At 39.9% G+C, this 21,906-nt stretch overlaps 3 protein-coding genes and 1 pseudogene across 4 annotated transcripts in view; 2 read left to right on the top strand and 2 right to left on the bottom strand.

The window, feature by feature from the left end:
- Nucleotides 1-1,720, bottom strand: part of LOC149830576 (NADH dehydrogenase [ubiquinone] flavoprotein 2, mitochondrial-like) — a 34,494-nt gene extending 32,774 nt beyond the window's left edge. Inside the window, exons 1-2 of the mRNA XM_090015856.1 lie at nt 1,552-1,720; nt 1,378-1,443 (exon numbers count right to left, since the gene is read on the bottom strand). Coding sequence (XP_089871982.1) covers nt 1,378-1,443; nt 1,552-1,659 — 174 coding nt within the window. The 5' untranslated portion in view covers nt 1,660-1,720. The remainder of the gene's footprint in view (nt 1-1,377; nt 1,444-1,551) is intronic.
- Nucleotides 1,721-2,656: 936 nt separating this feature from the next.
- LOC149830575 (uncharacterized) lies at nt 2,657-8,537 on the top strand. The gene is made up of 7 exons (XM_090016620.1): nt 2,657-2,943; nt 3,769-3,898; nt 4,019-4,143; nt 5,866-6,004; nt 6,210-6,324; nt 7,932-8,004; nt 8,081-8,537. The coding sequence occupies exons 1-7, from the start codon at nt 2,797-2,799 to the stop codon at nt 8,348-8,350; spliced, it is 999 nt and encodes a 332-aa protein (XP_089872746.1). The 5' UTR covers nt 2,657-2,796; the 3' UTR covers nt 8,351-8,537.
- Nucleotides 8,538-12,675: 4,138 nt separating this feature from the next.
- On the top strand, nt 12,676-16,729 carry LOC149830574 (protein OSB1, mitochondrial-like). Its single transcript, XM_090016619.1, has 5 exons — nt 12,676-13,051; nt 15,587-15,725; nt 15,815-15,896; nt 16,001-16,107; nt 16,294-16,729. Exons 1-5 carry the CDS (start codon nt 12,687-12,689, stop codon nt 16,480-16,482), a joined length of 882 nt encoding a protein of 293 aa, XP_089872745.1. The 5' UTR covers nt 12,676-12,686; the 3' UTR covers nt 16,483-16,729.
- Nucleotides 16,730-17,177: 448 nt separating this feature from the next.
- LOC149830573 (pentatricopeptide repeat-containing protein At2g29760, chloroplastic pseudogene) lies at nt 17,178-20,031 on the bottom strand (annotated as a pseudogene). The gene has a single exon (XR_016433893.1). The product of XR_016433893.1 is annotated as a pentatricopeptide repeat-containing protein At2g29760, chloroplastic pseudogene (transcript).
- Between the last annotated feature and the right edge of the window lie 1,875 nt (nt 20,032-21,906).

Raw genomic sequence — 21,906 nt, 5'->3', positions numbered from 1 at the left:
TGATAGGAGGACTTGTAATCCAAAATCTTCATAGGCAACATGTTTATAATATAAATTGTTGAATAAAAGCCTCTTTCTAGAGATATAAAGAAATCCCACCAGCATGCATCATAGCTAGGGTGCTTTCAACAATATGATGATGTTTTCTTTCGGCAAGGCCATTTTGTTGAAGGTGTATGAGCAAGATACTCTTCAGTTGATCCCATTATTTTCAAAATAAGTAATAAATTCCATTGAAAAGTATTTGCCCCTATCATCACACAAGAAATTCAAGATAGACATTGAAAACTGATTTCTAACTAAAGCATGAAACTTTGTTAATATATTGAACACTTCGTACTTATCTTTCATCAAATATATCCACACATAACACGAGTTGTCAATAAAAGGGTCATAATAGCGACTACTAGAAGAAGAAGAAGCATTAGTTGTTAGACTCCAAACAACATAATGCACAATTTCAAACATTTTCAAAGCTCTTTTATTACAGGAATTAAAAGGAAGTACATGACTTTTTGAAATTTGGCAACTAGGACAAACGACATCACCTGACTCAATCTAAACTAGACTCAGGAATAAGCTTATTAGAAACTAATCTTTCCACAAAACCTTGAATACAATGAGCAAGACGATTGTGCCAGACATTTGCTTTATTTAGACTTGAAACATTAAATAAAATAGACAAACTCAATGACTATGAACTAGGCTTCGAAACAAAACCCAAAAACATGGATGATGGATCTTCTCTGAAGATGTATATATTCTCTGATCTTTTGCCATCAACGAACGAAGATCCTTAACATAAACAAAGGACAGAGTAAATACAACACATGAGTTTATATCATCAACTAATTTGGAGACTGAAACCAAATTCTTCTTGACATTGGGAACGAAGAACACATTAGAAAGACTTAAAGAATTAGACACCAATAAAAGAATTGACTCATTTCCAGTACGAGTGATGGGATGATGAGTCTCATCTCTAGTAAAGATTGAAGATCACCGCAAAGATTGAAGATCACCGAAGCAACTAATCATAACTTATCAGCGCAAAGATTGAAGATCACCGAAGCAACTATGCACCCACTTAAAAAATCCAACAGACCCATCTCCACAGACCAACCACACAGAAAGTTCATCATATCCAATGGTCAAAATTACATAGGAGCTAGTCCCCAATCTTTTCAAATGATCTGAGTCTCCAATTACATGTAAAGTTCCACTAAAAACGGAAAAGTTTGTCCTGTCGTAAAATTAGCAATGCCCACCACTAATCCGACCATCAAAGCATCGAGATTCATCATAATCGACAAATTTGGATAAATAAACCGAAGTAAATGATCAAGAAAAAGAAAGAAAAGGGACGGAATCGATTACCCTTTCCTTGTTGTCGTCCGTGAAATCCCAGGGAATGTCGGGATTGTTGTCTGGAGAGTCTATATGCTGCAATGAGAGCGAATCAAGAGATACCCACAAGCTCTTTTAAAGCAAGTATTGAGAAAATTAGAGAAAGAATCGATTTGGGAATCGAGGGATGGGCAAAGAGCTCACGTAGTTCAACGCCGTCGAGAAGGAACGGACGATCTGGGGTGGTTGGATCAACGTCCGACGGATTTCAAGGAGTCGTTTGCTCGCATTTCTGGCCGCCGTCGCGAACATGGTGTGTGTGTGTGTGAGAGAGAGAGAGAGAGAGAGCTCCCGCAGTTTCCCTCCTGGAAACGTAACTATCGATAGAGGGCATTTTTATCATTTAAAAAAACGCAAGGTGACTGCCTCGGACCTGAGTCAGTTCGGGTCGGATTGTAAGAGACCCATTTCTAAATGGGGTCCAAAGCTTGGTCTTTGGACCCACACCCAGATCAATATTTGGGATTCGGATTGGAGTTTGAGTATTATTACTAAATTATGAAGCCATATGGGTTATAAACTGGGTTGGGTATAAATCGGTCAGGTTTTAAGTCACTGTAAATACAAAGGAGAAGAGGCCTCACTTCCCATCCTAAATGCATAAACACCCATCCTTCGGGAACACCAAATGCATAAATGTTCATCTCAGCGCCCAGATTCCAAACAACTTACATTACGAAATTTCAGCTACATTGTAAGCCCAAATGATTGTAACTTAGGGCCTGTTTGGAATCTTGCCGCTGGATTTGGTGTTCCCAAGGCAAAATTTTGGTCAAACGCTCATGGTGGTTCCGTATGGAATCTCGGGGCTGGGATGGGTGATAATGCATTTGATATGAGAAGTGGGGCCCTTTCTCGTTTGTATTTACCCTGAAGGATGGATTTGACAGCTACTACCTCTTAGATCCTCAAATGCATAAACTCCATAAACGCCCATCTCAGCTACCGATCCTAAACAGGCCTTAATATATTCTTTCTACAAAAACCAAATGAAGAATATTTGGAAAGTCTCCCAATTCATGGGACGACGACATTTGTTTTGCTGGGCTAAGTGCGAGTCCAAGCCAAATTTGGTTTAGTGCAGGTAAGAAATCAATTCTCAATTGCAAAAGCAAATAAAATTCCGTTTTTCAGCGCTCATGTTTCTGATGTTTGGCTGGCCATATTGAGATTCATTCCCTTATTCGCAATTGCATGAGCGAAACTTTACTAATTGCAGAATTAAAACACACTTGCGTCAAAACTCCCCATATCCAAACGCAATGAGAGAGAGAGAGAGAGAGTTTTCTTGCAGAATTGAAAGTTGAAACGCCTCTGCGTCCAATCATCGCAAATCCAAACCCTTAAAATCCGAAGAGAGAGAATTCGAGAGAGAGAGAGAATTCAGTGATGGCTCACGGGGGGTACGGGAGGCGGAGGGTCGCCCAACGGGGACCTGTTAGCCGTCGACCGAGGGGCCTCGCCCCCGAGAAGAAGCCCAAGTCCTTCTCCCTCAAGAACCAAATACGATCAGTCGAGCGCATTCTTCTACGGAAGGTTCGTCCGAAAGCGCCATTTCTAAGGCTCACTTTTTCACCCTTCTCGCTTGGGGTTGCGGAAATTATCTTCTTCTTCGCGATTCCTTTGTTGGTGTTGTACATTTTGTGGGGTTTTGATCTGAATTCCGTATTTCTTCTGTTGTTTTTAGACCAATTCGATGTGGGTAGTCTGGTTTCTATACTATTAGCGCTAGGTTTTAGGTTTTCACTTGCTGGTGGAGCCCTCTTTCATTTTCTTTTAATATTTTATGAGTTTTCATCTTTCGTGTTCAAATTGAATATAAATTATATGTGGATCAGGATTGGGACATTGAAGTAATGGTGGTGCTTTCATTCGGGGATTATTTGGAAGCACCCATACTTATTCAGGAAAAGGGGATAAACTGGGTTATAGTATTGTGCTTCATTCATTTTCCTAGATTAGCTCATTTATCTGGATAAGTGGGTGCACCCAAGTACGCCTATATAGTACTTGCATTTCGCTGGTTTAATAATTCGAGATGTTAAGTGAAAATATGAAGATATTGCGTTGTGCTTCAGTTATTTTCCTGGATTATCCCATTTTCTGGATAAGTGGGTGCACCCAAACACACATATCTTGCTTCATTTATTTGGTTTAATAACTCATGATATTGGAGACAAAATATGAATTTGTTTGTTTGTATCTGTTGACGTGCCGCTAATACGGGCACTTTATTCAATGTTGGACTTCCAATATTGCACATAGGCAGGAGTAATAGCATTTTTGGTAAAAAAATATGTGTTTGGAGTTCTTATTTTTTTTAGAATTCATCGAGTGACTGTCCTTCATTAATTGTCATAGAATCTTCCAGTTGAAGTTAGGGATGCTCAGGAAAAGAGATTGGAAGAACTAAAAAAGCAACAGGAGATTCAAAACCGTTCTGTGATAGAGCGTAAATTGTCCCTACGGTACCATCGAGTAAAGTTTTTTGGTATGTTTGAGTTTTCCATGGACGCTATTGTAGTGTTAATTTTGTCTATCCAATTGCTTGAATGTGTTTTCTTGTGTGTTAAAATTTTCCCTTTTCCCATTATTTTCTTGTCTGAAACAGAGAGAAGGAAAATAGAGAGGAGAATACGGAGGTTGGAGAGATTGCAGCGAACAGCTGATCATGTTGCACTGGAGCAAATATCTCAACAACTTTCCCAGCTGAGGGAAGATCTTGAATATGTTAGAGTAAGATAATGCTGTAGACATTCATGTGACTTTTGGGATTGCAAATTGCTGGGTCTGATTAGGATCACAATAGCCATGCTTTGGTAGTGTAGTCTCAATGCAGTTTTTTTGGGTCAAGTCTTTCCCCCTGTGTTTGTTCTCTAAGTATATTGGATATTATGATTATCTAATTAGTATGGTGGCATTACTATTGGTAAATGATGCCTTCTTTGCAGTTTGTTCCACTTAGCTACTATGATGATGCATGTGGCTGAAAATATGTATGTTACAATGAGTATGTGGAATTGAAAGAAAGGTGGGATACAAAATTGACTGCATTAAAAGCATTTTAAGAGTTGGCTTTGTTAATTTGAGTTCTGTTATTTAAGATTTAAGGAGCTAGAAAAGGAAAATATAAAGAAAATGAGATTGTGGAGGGGTGACCTCAAAATGGGAAATGAACTCCTAATGTCCACATGCTGAAGAAGGAATACTCTTCTTTTTTCTTTTGGGTAATTGAGAAGCTGACCGGAGATGCTGAGATACAGCAACCTTAGCTTAGGAAACTCTGAGTCATAGTGCTACCCTCACTATTGCCTACTGTTCAAGCTCTTACAAGTGATATTGAACCACAAATACACTGGATTATGCCATAAAACTTTAGCTCTATGTTTTGGATATTCTTTTACAGGGATGGTCATGCGTTCCCACTCTATTTACTTCTTGCCCATTCTTGTAACATGTTTTGGCTGTTTTCCTGTTTAAGCTTGTAGGAGGAACCGAGGAAAATTTAGAAATTTATGGTTTTCTAGGACTACTCTATAGGTATCATCGTTTGATAAGGTTTCTCTTATTTCCTGTGATATAGCAAGATCTATTTCTCCATTTTCCCTGATTTGCATCAATAAGTTCTCTAATCCCGAAAAATTTGTACAGGTTAATGTCCATATTTCATATATTTGTGGCCTATGTTGGGATGATGAGCTTGCAATCTGCATAGGTCATAGAAATATTTTTGTCCTCTCTTATATCCCTGGTTATCCTTATATATCTCAGCCTAATTTTAGGATCGCTTAAGTTCTTAGCATTCATTTTGATTTGGAAAGCACAAATTTGGTCATTCTGTAATGCAGATCACAGGCAGTTGCTGTTGGTCTGTTGTACAATCTACTTTGACAAGTTAATGGACAGATAATTGATCAATTAGACTTGTTCTTATGAGTGAGTGATGTAACAGGTTCAAATTTGTTTCGACCTAGCTGCATGTATGACCTAATTGGAACTGGACTTATTGAATTCATACTCGTATCACCACTTGGACTTGATTTGGGTGACTGCCACCACATCCAGCATAAAGTGATTTGTCTTCTTACTGGACCCAGAGTTAACATTTAACTGGGTTGAATCTTTATTTGAACTAGGATTCCACTTTCATGGTTGAGAAATTTCACATATGCTAGGATGCCTAGTATCCCAATCAAGTGGAAGGGGTCAGTGTTACATACAAATCAGGGCATACCATCCATATTCCTGGTTGTTATTATGGGTTGTCCTATGAGCTGTTATAGCATGTTCTTGCAATGTTCTGTTGTATTCGATGGGAAGAGTTAACTCCTCTATAATCTGTTATTGTTCACTGAACCATATCTTCTTTCCAGAAGGGAAAAAAATGCAGAATAAAATTCAAAATATGCTTTCAGTAAAGAGTTCTATTGGCATTTATTTGTTCTTCTTGAACTGCAGTTCTTTCCCAAGACAGAGAAGTATGTGTCTTTATTTATGGGAGGTGATGATGTGGATGTAGTTGATAAGAGGAACAGATTACGCAAGCAGATCAAAGCTAATCTCCTGGCTGATGCAGCTAGTGGAAAGGATTTAGAAGGTTGTTTTTACTCACAGTGCCTGAAGCCCTCCACATTCTCTTAATCTATTTTTATCTGAAATGATCAATTGTGCCATGCTGAACTGCGAATGACTCACTATTAGCCATCTATTTTGTCTTATCAGACTCTTATTGATAATCATGTTTCTTCCATTCTACTTGTTTCAAAGGCCTCATATCAAGTCAACTGGTTACTTATTTACAGAAACAGGAAGTGATGATGATGGCCCCTTGGATGTCAGTGAAGATGACTTTTTCTTGAGTGGGAGCTCCAGTGATGAAGCAGATGCAGATGATGAATGGACAGACAGAAGTACAAGGTATTTGTGAATTCCCTTTGAGGAGCTTTAGGATGCATTATTTTAGTTTATGGAACATTCTGCTTTTTCTCCCCCTTGCGGAATCTTTAACTGGACTGTGGTTTCAATAATTCATTTATGAGAAATGGAAGTTACTCTAAAATGTAGTATATGCCTGAAATATTTCTGCATTCTGAGGACCAGAATTGAGTGATGGTATAAATAAATGTTGTCAGTGTCGTTGCGAATTGGCCGATTCGTATCGTGTCGGCCAGAAATTGATACTAAACCAAGCTGTTTCAGCTCATTTTTAAATAATCGTTTAGAATATTTTTAATATTTTTGTGACACGTCGTCTGCTAGTTAAAAATTGGCCAATTCAGTTCAGTTTAGAATTGGAATCGGCCGATTACCTAAATCCTTTTGAAAATTGATTCAGGGCTGATACAGATTCTGACAACATTGGTATAAATGAGGAAGATAGACGTACTTTTGGAATCTTATTAAAAATCTACACTAAAATCTTTTCTGTCTCATCAATCTGCTAGGGTATGGATTTGTTTCAGTTTGATTTCACAATTTGTGGAACAGTAAACTTGCAGTTTTTTATTGTGAAACAAATGAATAAAATGGAGAATAGAGAAAACTGAAACATCCATGGAAGAGATATGCTCTATGGGTATGGGTATGGGTACGGGTTCGGCACGGCAATTCCAAAAAATGTGGGTATGGGAACATGGCTAAATATATACTGAAAAATATATATTATTATATCTAAAATATATACTGAAAATATATATTATATATCTAAAATATATATTATATATTGAAAATATAATATATAATATATTATAGACACGGCAAATGCCATGTCCAGGTACCAGTACCCGTGTCGACATGTGCAGTAACGGCACCCTAAGTGCCGTGTTGCGGTAACATAGGATATGCTTTGAAATTGTGTATATAGCTTTCCAACTTATGGTTATTAACTTTGCACATGATGGTCAATCCACTTAAGGGACTCACAATGCAGGTTGTAAAAATATAATTCTGATCCTGTACCTAAAACTGGCCGTGAGTAGAATTAGTTATCATCTAGTGCTGATGTATATTCTGCAGCATGCCTGGTCCATAATGCATTTATCTGAATTTGACCTGTAGATACCTGTATTGAGAGATATGGTAACAAAATCTTTTGCAGCTGTCACAAGATTGAGTATACTTTATACGAGGTATAACACATCAGCTTGCTATGGTTTGATGTTGGATTTCTCTAGTCTTGGGTTTTTGTTCGATATCCACCACATACTTGAAATGTGCTTACAAATTTGCTCTTCTTATCTGATGAAAGTTGTTAGACCTCAGGGGCTTGGCTTGGTGCAACCTGCCATTGCTTAGAAAGGCTTATTGTCTCCTGGATCAATACCTAGTGACACCATTTTGTTTCCTTGTCTGATTCACCAAATGAATTCTTTAAACATGAACTTGTAAAACTTGGTGAGTTTTGTGTCAGTAGTACTTGACTGTATGTATGATGCATGTGGATCCTATGCCAAGTTGGTGATTGCACTTCAGGTTTTCGTGGGCTTCTTTCTTTTTTACAATCTACTTGGATATATCTACTGCAGTATGTACAGGGAGCATGCTTCAGGTGCCTCAGGGAGAGCAGCTTCCGGCATGTCAAGTGATGAGAAGAATCAGGTTCCTTATTAGATATATGTGGGTTATATTCTTAAGAGAAATGGCAGTATCTTACTCCCTTTTGCACTTAATACAGAGACGGATCTCTGTACGGGCTTTAATGCCCCCACCAAGGCCTCCTTCAGCAAATAGCGATGGCTTTTCATGCTCATCAAGCAAGAATACGTCCATGGAAAAAGTAATGCCGTCTTCGTCCAGCAATACTTCAGAAAGCCATAGCCAGCCAGCCTCCAATACTAGGGGTTCTTCAAAATCCTTTACTGGCCATAGCAGCAATCTCAGTTCAAATTCTGATGCTCATAAGCCCAGAAGAAAACATCGGCCAAAGAAGAGGAAACAGGCCTAAAGTTCAATGTATTGCAGTTGCGATTACCGTCATTAAAGGTTTTCATTTGAGTTGGATCTTTTTGTTGGAGCATCAGTTGATTGTTATTTTGGGTTCCCTTGGTTGGTCAAGGGGAGTGGTTATAATGTTCTCTTTTTTCACCTTCTTTTGTTTCCTAAATACAAAGTTAATGATGTGTTTTGCTTCTTGTAGTGATTTCCTTTTGATGGATGAATTGTCTTTTCTTTTCTTGTCTTTTTCTCCTCCTGTATTCTAAACTCCCACAATTTGGTCATTTTCAAATTTCTGATGCGCCACGACCTTCTTTTGGGCTTTCATGAACAGTCGGTGAACCTTCTCATGCTTATTGTCTCCACTGCTTCCTTCTCGGTTTTGACCAATGGGTCCCCAGGGGAATGGTTTTATAGCTCCCGTGGGATTCATCAAGGGCACCCGATTTTTCCCATATCTTTTTGTGGTAGTCATGGAACTTCTTCATAGACGTAAATGAGATGTAGTGGAAAAGGGCAACATTCTCGTTCTCAAAGTGTCCCCATACCTTGGTGCAAATTTCATCCCTATTTTGTGTGGATGATGCCTTACTGTGTGTAAGGCTCATATGAAGTTATATTTTCCTGGAGCTAGAGCAATGTACTGGAATGCCTGTTAACCGTCTCAAGACTCTTTTCATAGCCATCAATATTTCTCAACAATTTGGTGTTAAAATATTGTCTTATATATATACATATTTATATATGTATGTACTTTTTATTTATATACATATATAGAGGAATGAAAATCTACCCACTAAAAGGCATGTAAAACCTATCCAATGGAAAAAATTTGGTGTTTTTTTTCAAAATTTTGACTCATGCGTTCAGCATGATTGATTTACTATAAATTGATACTTGAACCATGAATTTTGGATAAAAAAATGGTATTTGGACTTTCAAAAGTTTATGAAAATTGTACCCGTTGATTTTTGAAACTTATAAAAACCTATCCATGCATTGGAATCAAATGCTTCAAGAGCTGATTCCTATAAAAACAAACATATATATCACCTCTGTATGGTCAGAATTTTGAAAAAAACACCAAAAAACCAATAAAACCTGGAGTGGGTAGGTTTGGCATATTTTTTAGTGTGTAGGTATATAATATATATATATATATATATATATATATATATATATATTATGTTGTATTTAAAATGCATTTCTTGTTTTTTATTGTTTTTCTAAAGCCGTTAGGCATGCATTTCTAACGGCTAGTTGGCTGTTTTCTCCCTACTCTCACTAGGGGTGGCAATCGGGTAGGGTTGGTGGGTCGGGTCGGTGGGTCAGCATACCTCAACATGAACCCGACCCATTTATTAAACGGGTCGGCTGTGGCAAACATGAACCCAACCCATTTATTAAACGGGTAACCTGACACGACACGGTTAACCCGTTTAATAAATGGGTTGGATCGGGTAAACGGGTTGGCGGGTCGGGTCAGGTAAACGGGTTGGCGGGTCGGGTTCGGGTAAACGGGTTGACCCGCCCGCCTAACTCATTTATTAAACGGGTCAGCCGGGTTGGCATACCCCTAACACGAACCCGACCCGTTTAATAAACGGGTTAGGCGGGTCGACCTGTTTACAACATGAACCCGTTTAAGCCAAACCCGAACCCGGCTAAGAAGCGGGTTGGCGGGTCGTGTCAGATTTTGCCACCCCTACCTCTCACTATGTGTATATAAATGGGTAGCCTGCCCATTTTAAAGTATGCTTCTTGTGAGCATTTTGTATTAATAAAATATTTTTTTATGTTTTGCTTAGTTTCAAGCAAAGAAGTTTCATCCTTTTCCTTCTTGTGGGACCATGGTACCACAACTTTTGTGCAAATGCAGACCTCTTCAAAGAAAAAATCATTCTATAAGTTTTGCATTTCTAATTAAATATTTCATCAGTTGTCAGTGTTCTATTAGTCTTGTTTCATAGTAGATCAAAATAAGCCAAGAGAAGTATGCACAATGAGAAAAACCTCAAGAATTTCAATATGTTCCTTCTAGACACAGAGAAGTTATAAAATCTCTCTCTCTCTCTCTCTCTCTCTCTCTCTCTTTCTCTCTCTCTCTCTCTCTTGTTGTGCCTTAGTGCATTGTATCGGCCTTAGTGGCTTTTCTGTTGCCCTTAGTGGCGTGTGTTATTGGCTTATAGGCCTCTACTCTCCATTGTGATTAGCTAACACTTAACACCCCTTTAGGATGGTTTATAGGGACACTACCTATTCGGTATTTGGGGTTACCCCTGTTCTATGATCCGCTTATTCGTGAGCTCTGTGAAGATATTTTGCAAAAGGTGGATAAAAAACTTGCTGGGTGGAAGTCTAGCATTCTCTCTTATGATGGCCGACTGTGTCTCATACATCGTATCCTTGTGAGTCTCCCTCTTCATTGGCTTTTGGCCTTTTGTTCTCCCCCCTTCTATTTTACAGGAACTGGAAAGGCCTTCTTGCAGTTCTTTATGGGATGGTGGTGATTAACGACACCATATGCATCTAATCCGATGGGAGAAGCTTTGTCGCCCAACTTTGGATGGAGGTGTTGGCCGGAGAAGTCAATAAAGCAAATCTTGCTACGTCCATACTTGTCAAGGGTTCATGCATAACAAGTATATTGGCATACGGGGTATGTGGGGCTGAAGGACCTATTATGAGAGGATCCTGGTCATGGAAGAAGCTTTAGGATATTTAGAGCCGCTAGCACCGTCCATCTCAATTTCCAGCAACAACCGGTGATCTTGGCTGCCTCAGATGGTTAATGGATCTAAAAGGGTGCATGAAGCTTACCCTGTTTTATCTCAGTTCATTCTCCCGTGCTCTATTACGCACAGTAATCCTAGTCTTTCTGTCTGTAATTTGTTGTTATCGATCCCTAAGCTAAGAGATCGTATCGTGTGGCGGCAGAGGCCACCTGATGGTATTTTCATCCAACTTCTTTTTGTAATAGGAGGGGGCCATAATTCCCCTGTTCTGATTATGGGAAAAAAAGGAAAAAATAAAATGTTTCTCGTTTGGAGTAGACGGTACAAAACATTAGCTGGCCTTGGGTTGGTAAAAACTTTGTGGTGGCCCTTGCCTGCTGGGTTTGGAACTTGTGACGTGCCATCAACTTAGTGACATTGACAAGTCGCCCCTACCAGATGAGCAGAGCCCTTGTGGGCACCCTGATTCTGCTATTGGTACATATGCACTGAAGTTCAACTAATTGCTCAGTGCAAAGGCTAAAAGTATAAAATTAGCAAGAACTTCCAGCCCATGTCCTACCTTAACCATCCATCAAAAAATTCAAAAAAGAAAAACCACGTTGGTAGTGGCTGGACTGGAGAAAATATCATTACAATCCAGTCATGAAAAGCTGTAACAAAACGAGAGAGAAAGAGAGAGAGAGAGAGAGAGAGAATTTGTATTGGATCCTAAGAGGATCTACTAATTTCAGTAAACTTTAATAAGATTCATCAGGCCGGTTATATCAAAGTCAATACTGGGGCTCCTCTGGTTTGGAAGTCATTAACAACCATGAGCAAGGCACAGGAAAAGTTGAGGTTCCTACAATTCGAGCTACCAATGGATGCTGTTTGATACATCATTTTACTTGGAATTGGAATCACCACTTATTTATTCAAAATTCACATAAACAGAGTTGGAACCGAATCAAGAGCAGACACTGAAATTCAGTCTAGGTCTAACTAGGACTACTGTTGTAACAAGGGGTTAACTTAGTTGGAATGGGCTTCGGCTGTCAGACGGGCACTTAAAGTTCAACTCCTGCGGCCTGTAACTAAGGGTGGGCAACAGCCCCAGCTTGGGCTTATAAATTAGGCCCAAGCTCGCCCCAACCGAGCTTTTGGCCCGGCCCAGCCCCGTTCCCGCTAACCTGCAGCCTGTATATATATATATATATATATATATATAATATAATAAGCCCGGCCTGACCCGATTAAGCCCACGGGCCTAACAGGCGGGCCATGGCCCGGGGTTTTCCCAACAAGCCGGCCCAAAAGACTGTTGACCGGGGCTGCTCGATCAATGACCCAGTCCATTAGCAGGCCGGACCGAACCATTGCCCACCCCTAACTGTAACCCCTTGCTCAAGCTGAAGCAAAGCATAGTCCCTGGGGACGGGGGACTCAGCCCTGGCATTTTCAGCGCCTGGCCGGCGCCCCGGTAGCGGGCCCGCAGGTTAAATATTAAAAAAGACTGAAAGTCCGAAACTTTATCAGTTGGATTCGGGCCATACCCGACCCAGTGAAAGCCATTGCTCACCACTTTAACCCCCAATCCCATCTCTGAGCTCATTTGAGAGAGAGAGAGAGATGGCCTCCCTGTTTCAACTCATCCCTGCTGCCATACCTACAAATACCCATCAAAGAAACCATCTTCCCGTCTCACCCATAAATCTCGACTCCACCATCCCTCTGAAATTCCTTACACAGGGGAAGAAACTAGGGTTTCCCCGTCCTCTCCTGAAATGCTCAGCCCGGTACACCACCGACTTCGTGCAGGAAGAGCGGGTGGTCTACCCGAGACCATCCGAAATCCCGTGGCAGAAGGAGCTCGCCAATTCCGTCAATCTCATCGGCGTCGTCGGGACGCCCCTTCAAATCAAGCACTTGGATAGTGGGAAGGTTCTTGCTTGGACTCGGCTCGGCGTCAAAAAGTCGGCCACCGAGACTCTGTGGTAAGAGTTCGGGTGGAATTCTGCACTAGTGGTTGCTTTTCTGTGATACCCATTTGGGAAAATTGTGAAAATTTTCTGTTCCTGATTGGTTTGGTTTTGTTTCCTATCCGTAATTTGATTTGGGGGTTGCTTTAAACTTGTTAACTCTCCTTGGCGAATGAACTTGTAGAAATTTCCGTATTGGTTTAACCATAAGCTTCGGATAACTTGCTCTTTAGCTTGTTTTTATTATCATTAAGGCGCCTGGCATATTTGAGGATTTTTTATTGTTATTATTGTACGGAAGGATTCTCAAATTCTGGTTGCCCATTTATTCGATGCTATTCTATTAGTTGTTGACAATGCTGATGTTGTCTTTCTTTCTTTCTCTTTCTTTTTACGTTTTTGGTTTGTAAAGATAGGGTTTGAGAGGATTGTGCATATGTGGTGCTATTCCAGTACAATTTAGATATTGCGGGAATTCAATATATTTGAGATAGTGAAGAATTGCTTCATTGAAGTATGTTGTGGGAGTTCTTACTTGATAAAGTTTGAATAAAGCATGAATTTTGATATATTACTCAAAAGAACTCGCCTTTTTATGTGTGTTCCGTTGAAATCCAACAGTCAATCTACGTATTGTGATTACATGAGTTCAAAACATAGGTGAAAATTTTCTGCTTACGGAACCCACCTTTACATGGTATTGCATTGGACGATTGAAGAGGAAAGGACAGGAGAATGGGCTAGTTATTCCAGTAACTCTGCTAAAGCTTAGCTAGTGACGAATGATGCTGATAGACAAAGTAGAATCGTCAAAGCATCAGGAAAGTGGTGGTTTTTTATCCATAGTAGACGTTGGTCCTCTAATCATTTTTGAGTTCACACATCCTAGTTGTCCTGTCTAAAAGGCCTGATGCAAAATATATAACATCCGTGGCAGACTTCAGCCTCCTTAGTCACAATGAACTCACTAGAATATTATTTGCCAAATATCATGCTATGTTATGAGACATTCAGTTAATATGATATTTTGAATTTTCTAAAAGGGCCATAACCGGTGTCATTCCAGACTCCGAGATGTTGGGGAGGTGGCATTATGTGGGCTGGTCCTAACCTTTTGCCTTTTTGCAAGAAGTGACTGCCCGTAGGACTCAAACCTGCATCTACATGCTGACAGCCTGAGCACTTTCCATTACACCAATCAATGTCTCACATATTTTTTTTAATTTTAAAAAATTTATTTTATATTATTATTATTATTATTATTATTCAAAAGAATCCCAAAACCTTTTGCAATAAAAAAAACACTTATTTGAGAACAGATTCTTGATAAGCATAGACAATTTATTGAGGAGAATACGTTATCTGTCTCTGCAAAATATTGGTAGTACACTGTAAATGGTAAGTACCTTCTCGAAGGAAGAACCAGACATCCCAAAACTTATAAATGTTTCTATCCATGTTCAAAGTACATTAACATATAAATTTATAGCCCAAAATAACATATAAATGCATGTTTCGCTCTAGGTTAGTTAAACCAACTTGCAATTGTAGCCATCATAGTCTATGCCGTGTCATCTATGAATTAGTAAGAAGCATTGCCTCTGTTTAAGCTGATGACATCAAAGATACAGCTTGATGAATAATAAGGTCTATGGTACTACACACAATCATAATGCATGTGATTGACAACTCTGGTACTTCAAGGACAACACGGGGTCTTTGATCAAACAATTGTGAAGCATAATCACCTATATCGTGGCGAGGTTTTTTCTGGGAGATATTTTCGAAGGTGGAAAATCTCAGAAGCTTAAAAAATTGAAAAAGTATAAATAATAGTAGGAAATAATAAGTTTTCTATTATTTTTCTTACAAAAATGCAAATAAAAAAGTTTTAAAGATTTTAAAATACAAAAGAAACAATAATAGAAGAACTGAACTTAAAATATATAAAAATAAGATTTTTTTTTAAAATTGTGCAAAAATATCAGGATAATCTCGATAATATTGTGATATTTTTATATTAGAGATATTTTGAAAATATTGTGAGATTTTTCTGATATTATCAGCTACCTTAAAATATCAGAATTTTCTCACGATATTTTCAAAATATTGGCGATATCTATGGCTATGTTGTGAAGTCGGTCAAAGAAACAACACAGTCATAACCAAATCTCATCTTGTGGGGTAGAAAGTGAAACCATGAAAGTGTATGTATATATATATACATATATATATATAGAGAGAGAGAGAGAGAGCATAGGCATGTAACTGACATAAAAAATTTTGGTGGAAGGATCAAATCACTAATTTTTCTTCCAACCTCATGGTTTCACTATGCGTGTGTGTGTGTCTCAGTAAATAACATGTTCTTTTCTATTGTTTGAATTTCCTATCTAGCATGTCAGCTTGTTACAAAATCATTTTGTTGAATGATAGACCATATAGAAAAGGAAATAAGCTGCATAACAAGGAAACAAAAACGGACACCATCAGTTTAATTTCTGCTAATGAGGTGCATAGATAGCTTGCTCAGCTTTTAGTACTTTGCAGGATAGGTCTGACATTTTGGAATGAGTTGGCACATGTGGCTTTTCAGCATGTAGAAAAAGGCCATAGAATCTATGTATCTGGCAGGCTTGTATCTGATCTTGTCAATGGAAATGATGATAAACCTCAGACATACTATAAGGTTTTGTTCTACTTTCTGCTATCTTTTATCTCCTCATCACATTTGATCTCTATCTGTATGGACTCTTAAAGATGTTGCATCTGGCATAGGTGGTTGTTAATCAGCTGAATTTTGTTGAAAAGAGCTCACCTTCTTCATTATATGACTCAGAGACCAACCCCATGAACTTGGGTAGATGCCTTTTCTTGCCCTCGGAACCTTTCTTTTATGAATTTATGGCAAGGTTCGAACTTGTACTTTTGTTCCATATTCATGTTCTTTGTTGCGTCTTGCAGGTGAAAGGTATGGTACCTATTCTGGGAGTAATGTAGGTTCAACTAAAGCTCTATGGGAAGCATTTTTCGCCAACCCTGTTGAGTGGTGGGATAACAGGAAAAACAAGGTAGTTGCTCATGTGTTTTACATGTCTCTTTGATTATGTGTCGATGCCGACATTTATGCCGTGGTATACCATAATGGTTTATTCTGGAATCTCTATCCCTGACCACTCTTTGTACTATTCTTTCATGATTTCATCCATAACATGAATAATTTCTTAATCTGGTCCTTCTGTTATCAAAATTTGCAGAGGAATCCCAAGTACCCAGATTTCAAGCACAAGGACACTGGAGAAGCATTGTGGATTGAAGGGCGGAACAATCCTCCATGGGTTAAGTCGCAGCTGGCTATCATTGACTCAAAAATGCAGTCTCTCCAAGAAAATGAATCGAATATGGGGTTTTCATTCTCATCCAGCGACAGCTTCCGGCCTTTCTAGTTTACTGGGAGCTTTTCTTCTCATTTATGTTCTTGTGGTTAGAAAAATCAATTAGATACAGGTGCTTTTTCCAGAAGGTATTTGTGAGGGAGCTCAGATGGGTACATTTTTGTTCTGCCTGGTTGTATATACTGTCATCTTAAATCGTTAAGCAGTCTTAGTCCTGTTGTCACCAGTTTCATTGTTGCCATACTTTTGTGTAAATCTTTAATTTTATTTTATTGTGAGTAGCTGTGATTTTGTCAAATCATGGAAATGCTGGGTTATGAATCTACATTGTACATTTCTTGTTTCATCTACACTCCATACCAAGTCCAGCTCCTGTCCTCTTTATGTCTATCTGAATGTCTCTCATTAGGATCCTCTCACTGTCAAAAAGTGGAACCACTGCGCACACTTTTTCTTGTTCTCAATGGGAACACCTTACAGTGGTAGGCTGCTTCATCATATGGGCCAGCAGAAGCGAAAGCAGAGGAGAGGATTAACCGGTTATCTTCAACTGCTTTCCTCTCTGTTTCTGTTTGCTTGCTTGCCTAAGTTGGCTGTCTGCCTACTCGTTGTGCAATGTTTTGAGGATTCACCAGCTTGTCCAACACATTTGGAAGACATGTGGCTGTCACAATTAAACGTTTTATTCAGGGGTACATTGTGTTTGGAACTTTGGATCATTGAAGTTCTTGAACATGGAGAACTCATAAAAAATCATTTTCTTGTATAACTTAAAAATGTGCAAATTATTCAGGAGTCCATCAATTTGATTGAACTTGCTACAAGATAAAAAACTTTGTAAGAGATTCATGCGGCACACCATGTTGGTTCAGTCCCCAGCCTGATTAGTGATCACCGATGGCAAAGATTTCATGCTGCCATGGTGGTTCAGTCCCCAGCCTGATGGTTGATCACCGATAGCATCTGGCGAATGCTGTGGTATAACAGACTCATGCCATAGCTTGTCAAAGCTAGTACCAGGGATAGCTGAAATTGGTCTATCAAGCTTGGCCATATGATTTCAACACTTGATCTTGCTTGCGATGATAGTCCTGTCGCATCTTTATGGTCGTCAAATTGTCATTAGGATTTTCTCCTTGGGCAGTTCACTTGCGCTTTCTTTGGTACACTCCCCACTGGGCTCCCGAAACCACCTGGCTAGGCTTATAGATGTTGCCAATCATGGTCTTAGAATCACTTCTGATCTTGAGTCTTGATATGATTCAGTTGTGCTATTCACCAATAATCGTTGCATGAACATGATCCATCTTTGAAATGATGAAACCGGGTTCGATCTCTAACTATAATTTCCCTTCCAAAGATCTTGGACACCAGCTTTGACACGTTGTGGCAGTCGCTACAAACTCTGAGGTTCTTCACCATCCGTATGGTCTCTCCAGCAATTGAGTTGATCAGCCCAAAAGCAATTGCCAACTTTTCGCTGTGCCTAGCAAGCGCATTTTCTTTCTCTTCTTCATCCAAGTCCAGAAGCACCTTTGATGTGTTTGACTTATAACCCACCCTCTCTAATCTCCTGCCAATTTCATCCAACATAAGGTAGATTTCTTTTGTTTGTGGGTGCGTCTTATCTCCAACTATAAACTCATGAACCAGGCCATCCAATTCTATGAATGTACAACCAGGAGGTTTCTTCACACCCAAAATTTTCATCATCTTCCTGACCCTGACTGCATCTTCCCACCGACCAGCCGAGCAGTACATGTTTGATTGGAGAACATATATGCCACTGTTTGATGGGTCCAGTTCGATAAGTCGTTTCCCAACATCCACAGCCAGCTCCACATTGCCATGAACCTGACAACCTCCAAGCAGAGCTCCCCAAACAAACCTGTCTGGCTCAACTGGCATCCCCTCTATAATTTTTTTTGCTTCTTGAAGTAACCCAGCACGGCCAAGGAGATCAACCATGCATGCATAGTGTTCCATATCAGGCACAAGGTCAAACTCGCTGCTCATTGCCTTAAAAATCCTACGCCCTTCGTTAACTAAGCCTGCATGACTACATGCACATAGGACCCCTACAAATGTGATCTTATTGGGCTTGACCCCCGCAATTTGCATAGCACGAAACAGCTCCAGAGCATCTCTGCCATGCCCGTGCATAGCCAAGCCTGTGATCATTGCAGTCCACACTGATACATCCCGCTTCAATGTCTTTGCAAATACTTTTTTCGCATTGTCAATGCTTCCACACTTTGAATACATATCTATGAGTGCAGTCGCCACAAACTCATCGACCGTGATCTTGTTCCTCACCAAGTAAACATGTGCCCACATTCCTTGTTGAAGTGCACCCAAATCAGCACAAGCAGAGAGCACACTGAGAATGGTGACCTCACTGGGTTTAACTTTAGTCATCAACATATCCTCAAACAGGCTCAGAGTCTCCTTGCTCATCCTGCTTTGGGCATACCCAGCCAACATAGCATTCCAGGTCACCAAGTTTCTCTGAGGCATTTCATCGAAAACTTTCCTCGAGGCTCCCAAACAGCCACATTTTGCATACATATCAACCAGAGCAGTCTGTAGGACAACTCCAAGCCTTAGCCTACTCTCCATAATCCATGAATGAACTCGCCGCCCTGTCTCCAAATTTCCTGCTTGTGCACAGGCCGTCAACACAGTAACCATCGTGACCTCATCCGGCTCTACACCCTCACCCACCATCCTCTCAAACATATCAAGCGCCTGTGTGTAATCTCGAGACTGCATGCAGCAATTGATCATGGTGTTCCAGCAGACCAAGTCCCTCAGAGGCATTTCGTCAAACACTTGTCTCGCAGCCGCCCGATCCCCACAGCAAGAATACAAATGAATCAACGCATTCTGAATAAAACCATCTTCGCCTAGCCCGACGGCGATGGCCCGGCCGTGAATCTCCCGACCCTGGTCGAGTGATCCCGATCGGGCGCATGCCTTGATCAGGAAGGTGAAAGTGTGGTGATCGAATTCGGCACCAGACTCCTGAATTTCTCGAAAAAAATTGATGGCGAGCTTAGGGGAGGCACTGCTGGCGTAGCCGCGAATGATGGTGTTGGTGATGAAGGTGTTCGGGTGCGGAATTTGGGAGAAGACGAGGCGGGCGTAGTCGAGGCTGCCCTGCGGCGACATAGCGCAGAAGGCGACGACGCGGCTGATGGGGAAGGTGAGGGAGGAGAGGTGGTGCCTGATCATGTGGGCGTGGATCATTTTGAGGGTCCTCATGTCTCTGCATCTCTCTAGCAGGAGGAGGCATGGGTGGTTGGAGATGGAGATGGCCGAGGTGTTCCATTTGGGAGTGAGCTCAGGTGGTGGCAATGTTGTTGTTAGTGGTGGGAAGTGCAGCCGCATGGTTGTTAGAGAGAGAGCTGGGTGGTGTGATTGGATGGTTTTGCAGAGACCAAGATTTGGCATTGAGGGATTCTCATGATCTGCATCATCACCTCCATCATCAATCACATCATTGGTGAGAGCTAGATTGGGATTTAAGGTAGGTCAGGTGGGCGTGGAAGAGTGTGAAATGCAGTGCAGCAGAATGAGGGTTGTGACCAAAATTTGGTCACCATATTAGTCGTAGTGGCGCGCTAGTGTTAACCCAAGAGTGGGTATATATTTGCTGGGATAGTGTTTACTACAGTATACAGTCCATTGTATTTACAATCCACTTAGCAAACAGCCTTTTTTTGTTTTTTTGTTTTCTTTTTTACCCTCATATCTAATACCATAGATGTGGTTTACATGTTTTTATTAGTGGAAACTGGCTTTTTGTATTGCCTAAATCTAACCTCTATAGAAGTTTTTCCGGCGATCCAAAAAATCAATCGCTCTAAATGCATCGATTTTTTTACTCCTACAAGGGTCTATTCATACTAAATGAAGCATGTTTAACACATCTGTGTAGCTAGATCGAGTCAAAACAACTCGGATCATGAGATTTCAACTCGATTGTTGCAAATGTACATCTATATTTGCTGCAGTCAATTGTACCTATAATCTAGTTGAGATCTTGCAATGCAAGTCTTTTTTACTCAATCTAAACTTATAGATGTGTTCAAGATGGTTAATTTAGTGGGAATCAAACCTTTGAATCATGGTTTTTCTATGAAGAAAAATTTTGAGTGGGAAAGACCGATGTATTTACAATTATTGATTTTTGTGTCACTGAAAAAAAGGATACATAGGTTGAATTGGAATAATCCAAAAACTGATTTATAGGACAAAAATATATATAATGTTGGGGGGTAATTTTCGTGGATCCAACTTCACAATAAGTGGGTCCCTTGCCCCTAAGGTGGGGGTTTGGGGGAATTAGCCCTCATTTTTTAAGGTAGTCCTATAATTTTACTCTAGACTCATTATATTCAACAACTCCATGTAAAATTTGCAGACTCCTCATATTCTTCTGCATTGTATACCCTAATCAATAAAGAAAGCTCCGTGCAATCATAAATATAGGCAATTCTTACAAAACCATGTAAAATACTTGTTTTCATGTGACTGTTTTTCTCATTTTGTTTTTTTGTGCCTGTTTCTTCGATCTATCGGTAGGTTCCTAACATATAAATTACATCTATAGAGTTAGATTTAGCAAAAAAAAAATGAAAAATGAGCTTTGCCAGGTTGATTGTAGGTACAATGGATTGCAGTAAACATTAATTCACCAAGTGTCTCTCTAGACATCAAATGTTAACTCATTTTGGCCTTTTGTGAACAGTCATTTGCATTGTTCCTAATATACGTGAATTCAACTGGAAAAGACTATAGGTTACTAATATTTCTTTAAGTCATTAAAAAGGATGAAACTATGACCTTTAACATCCTTTCCTTGTAGAAACTCTTGCAAATTTCAACCGGATAATCTTTCCATTGCAAGGACACGCATGCGTCCAACATCACATCGACAGGGAAGGCATCCACTGTTACACCTCTCTCTCTCTCTCTCTCTCTCTCTCTCTCTCTCTCTCTCTCTCTCTCTGTAACTGGTTCTGGATATCTAACAGTACCAAGATATTTGGTGGTAGATCCAGCCATTCCAGATCCTAAAGCATAATTTCTACTCAAACAAGATAAGATTTTTCTTTGATTAGAAAAAAAAAGTTTTCTAGTTCATTAATGCCCTAATATGCTTAGGACTCAGAAGAGAGCTGCTCATGGCTTGGCTCATGTTCGGCTGGTAAAGATTTCTACTTAGTTCATCAGTGCTTCCTTTGCTGTGCTCCCCAAACCACCTAGCTAGGCTTATGGGTGTTGTCAATCACGGTCTTAGAACCACTTCTAATCTTGAGTCTTAACATGATTCATTTGTGCTAGACCACCAATAATCGTTGCATGAACATGACCCGTCTTTAAAATGATGAAACCCGAGTTCGATCTCAAACAATAATTTCCTTCCAAAGATCTTGGACACCAACTTTGACACACTGTGGCAGTCGCTAA

The sequence above is a fragment of the Nuphar pumila genome, chromosome 8 (assembly GCF_984573655.1).
Source record: "Nuphar pumila chromosome 8, dmNupPumi1.hap1.1, whole genome shotgun sequence".
In the NCBI taxonomy this organism is placed as follows: domain Eukaryota; kingdom Viridiplantae; phylum Streptophyta; class Magnoliopsida; order Nymphaeales; family Nymphaeaceae; genus Nuphar; species Nuphar pumila.
The sequence above is the reverse complement of the archived record's forward strand: the minus strand, read 5'-3'. Positions and strand labels throughout refer to the sequence as shown.

Coding starts and splice junctions, on each gene's coding strand:
- LOC149830575 (XM_090016620.1), top strand. CDS start 2,797: ATGGCTCACGGGGGGTACGGGAGGCGGAGGGTCGCCCAACGGGGACCT. Junction 2,944..3,768: donor AGCGCATTCTTCTACGGAAG/GTTCGTCCGAAA, acceptor TAATTGTCATAG/AATCTTCCAGTTGAAGTTAG. Junction 6,325..7,931: donor TGGACAGACAGAAGTACAAG/GTATTTGTGAAT, acceptor TATCTACTGCAG/TATGTACAGGGAGCATGCTT.
- LOC149830574 (XM_090016619.1), top strand. CDS start 12,687: ATGGCCTCCCTGTTTCAACTCATCCCTGCTGCCATACCTACAAATACC. Junction 13,052..15,586: donor TCGGCCACCGAGACTCTGTG/GTAAGAGTTCGG, acceptor AGTACTTTGCAG/GATAGGTCTGACATTTTGGA. Junction 15,726..15,814: donor AACCTCAGACATACTATAAG/GTTTTGTTCTAC, acceptor CATCTGGCATAG/GTGGTTGTTAATCAGCTGAA.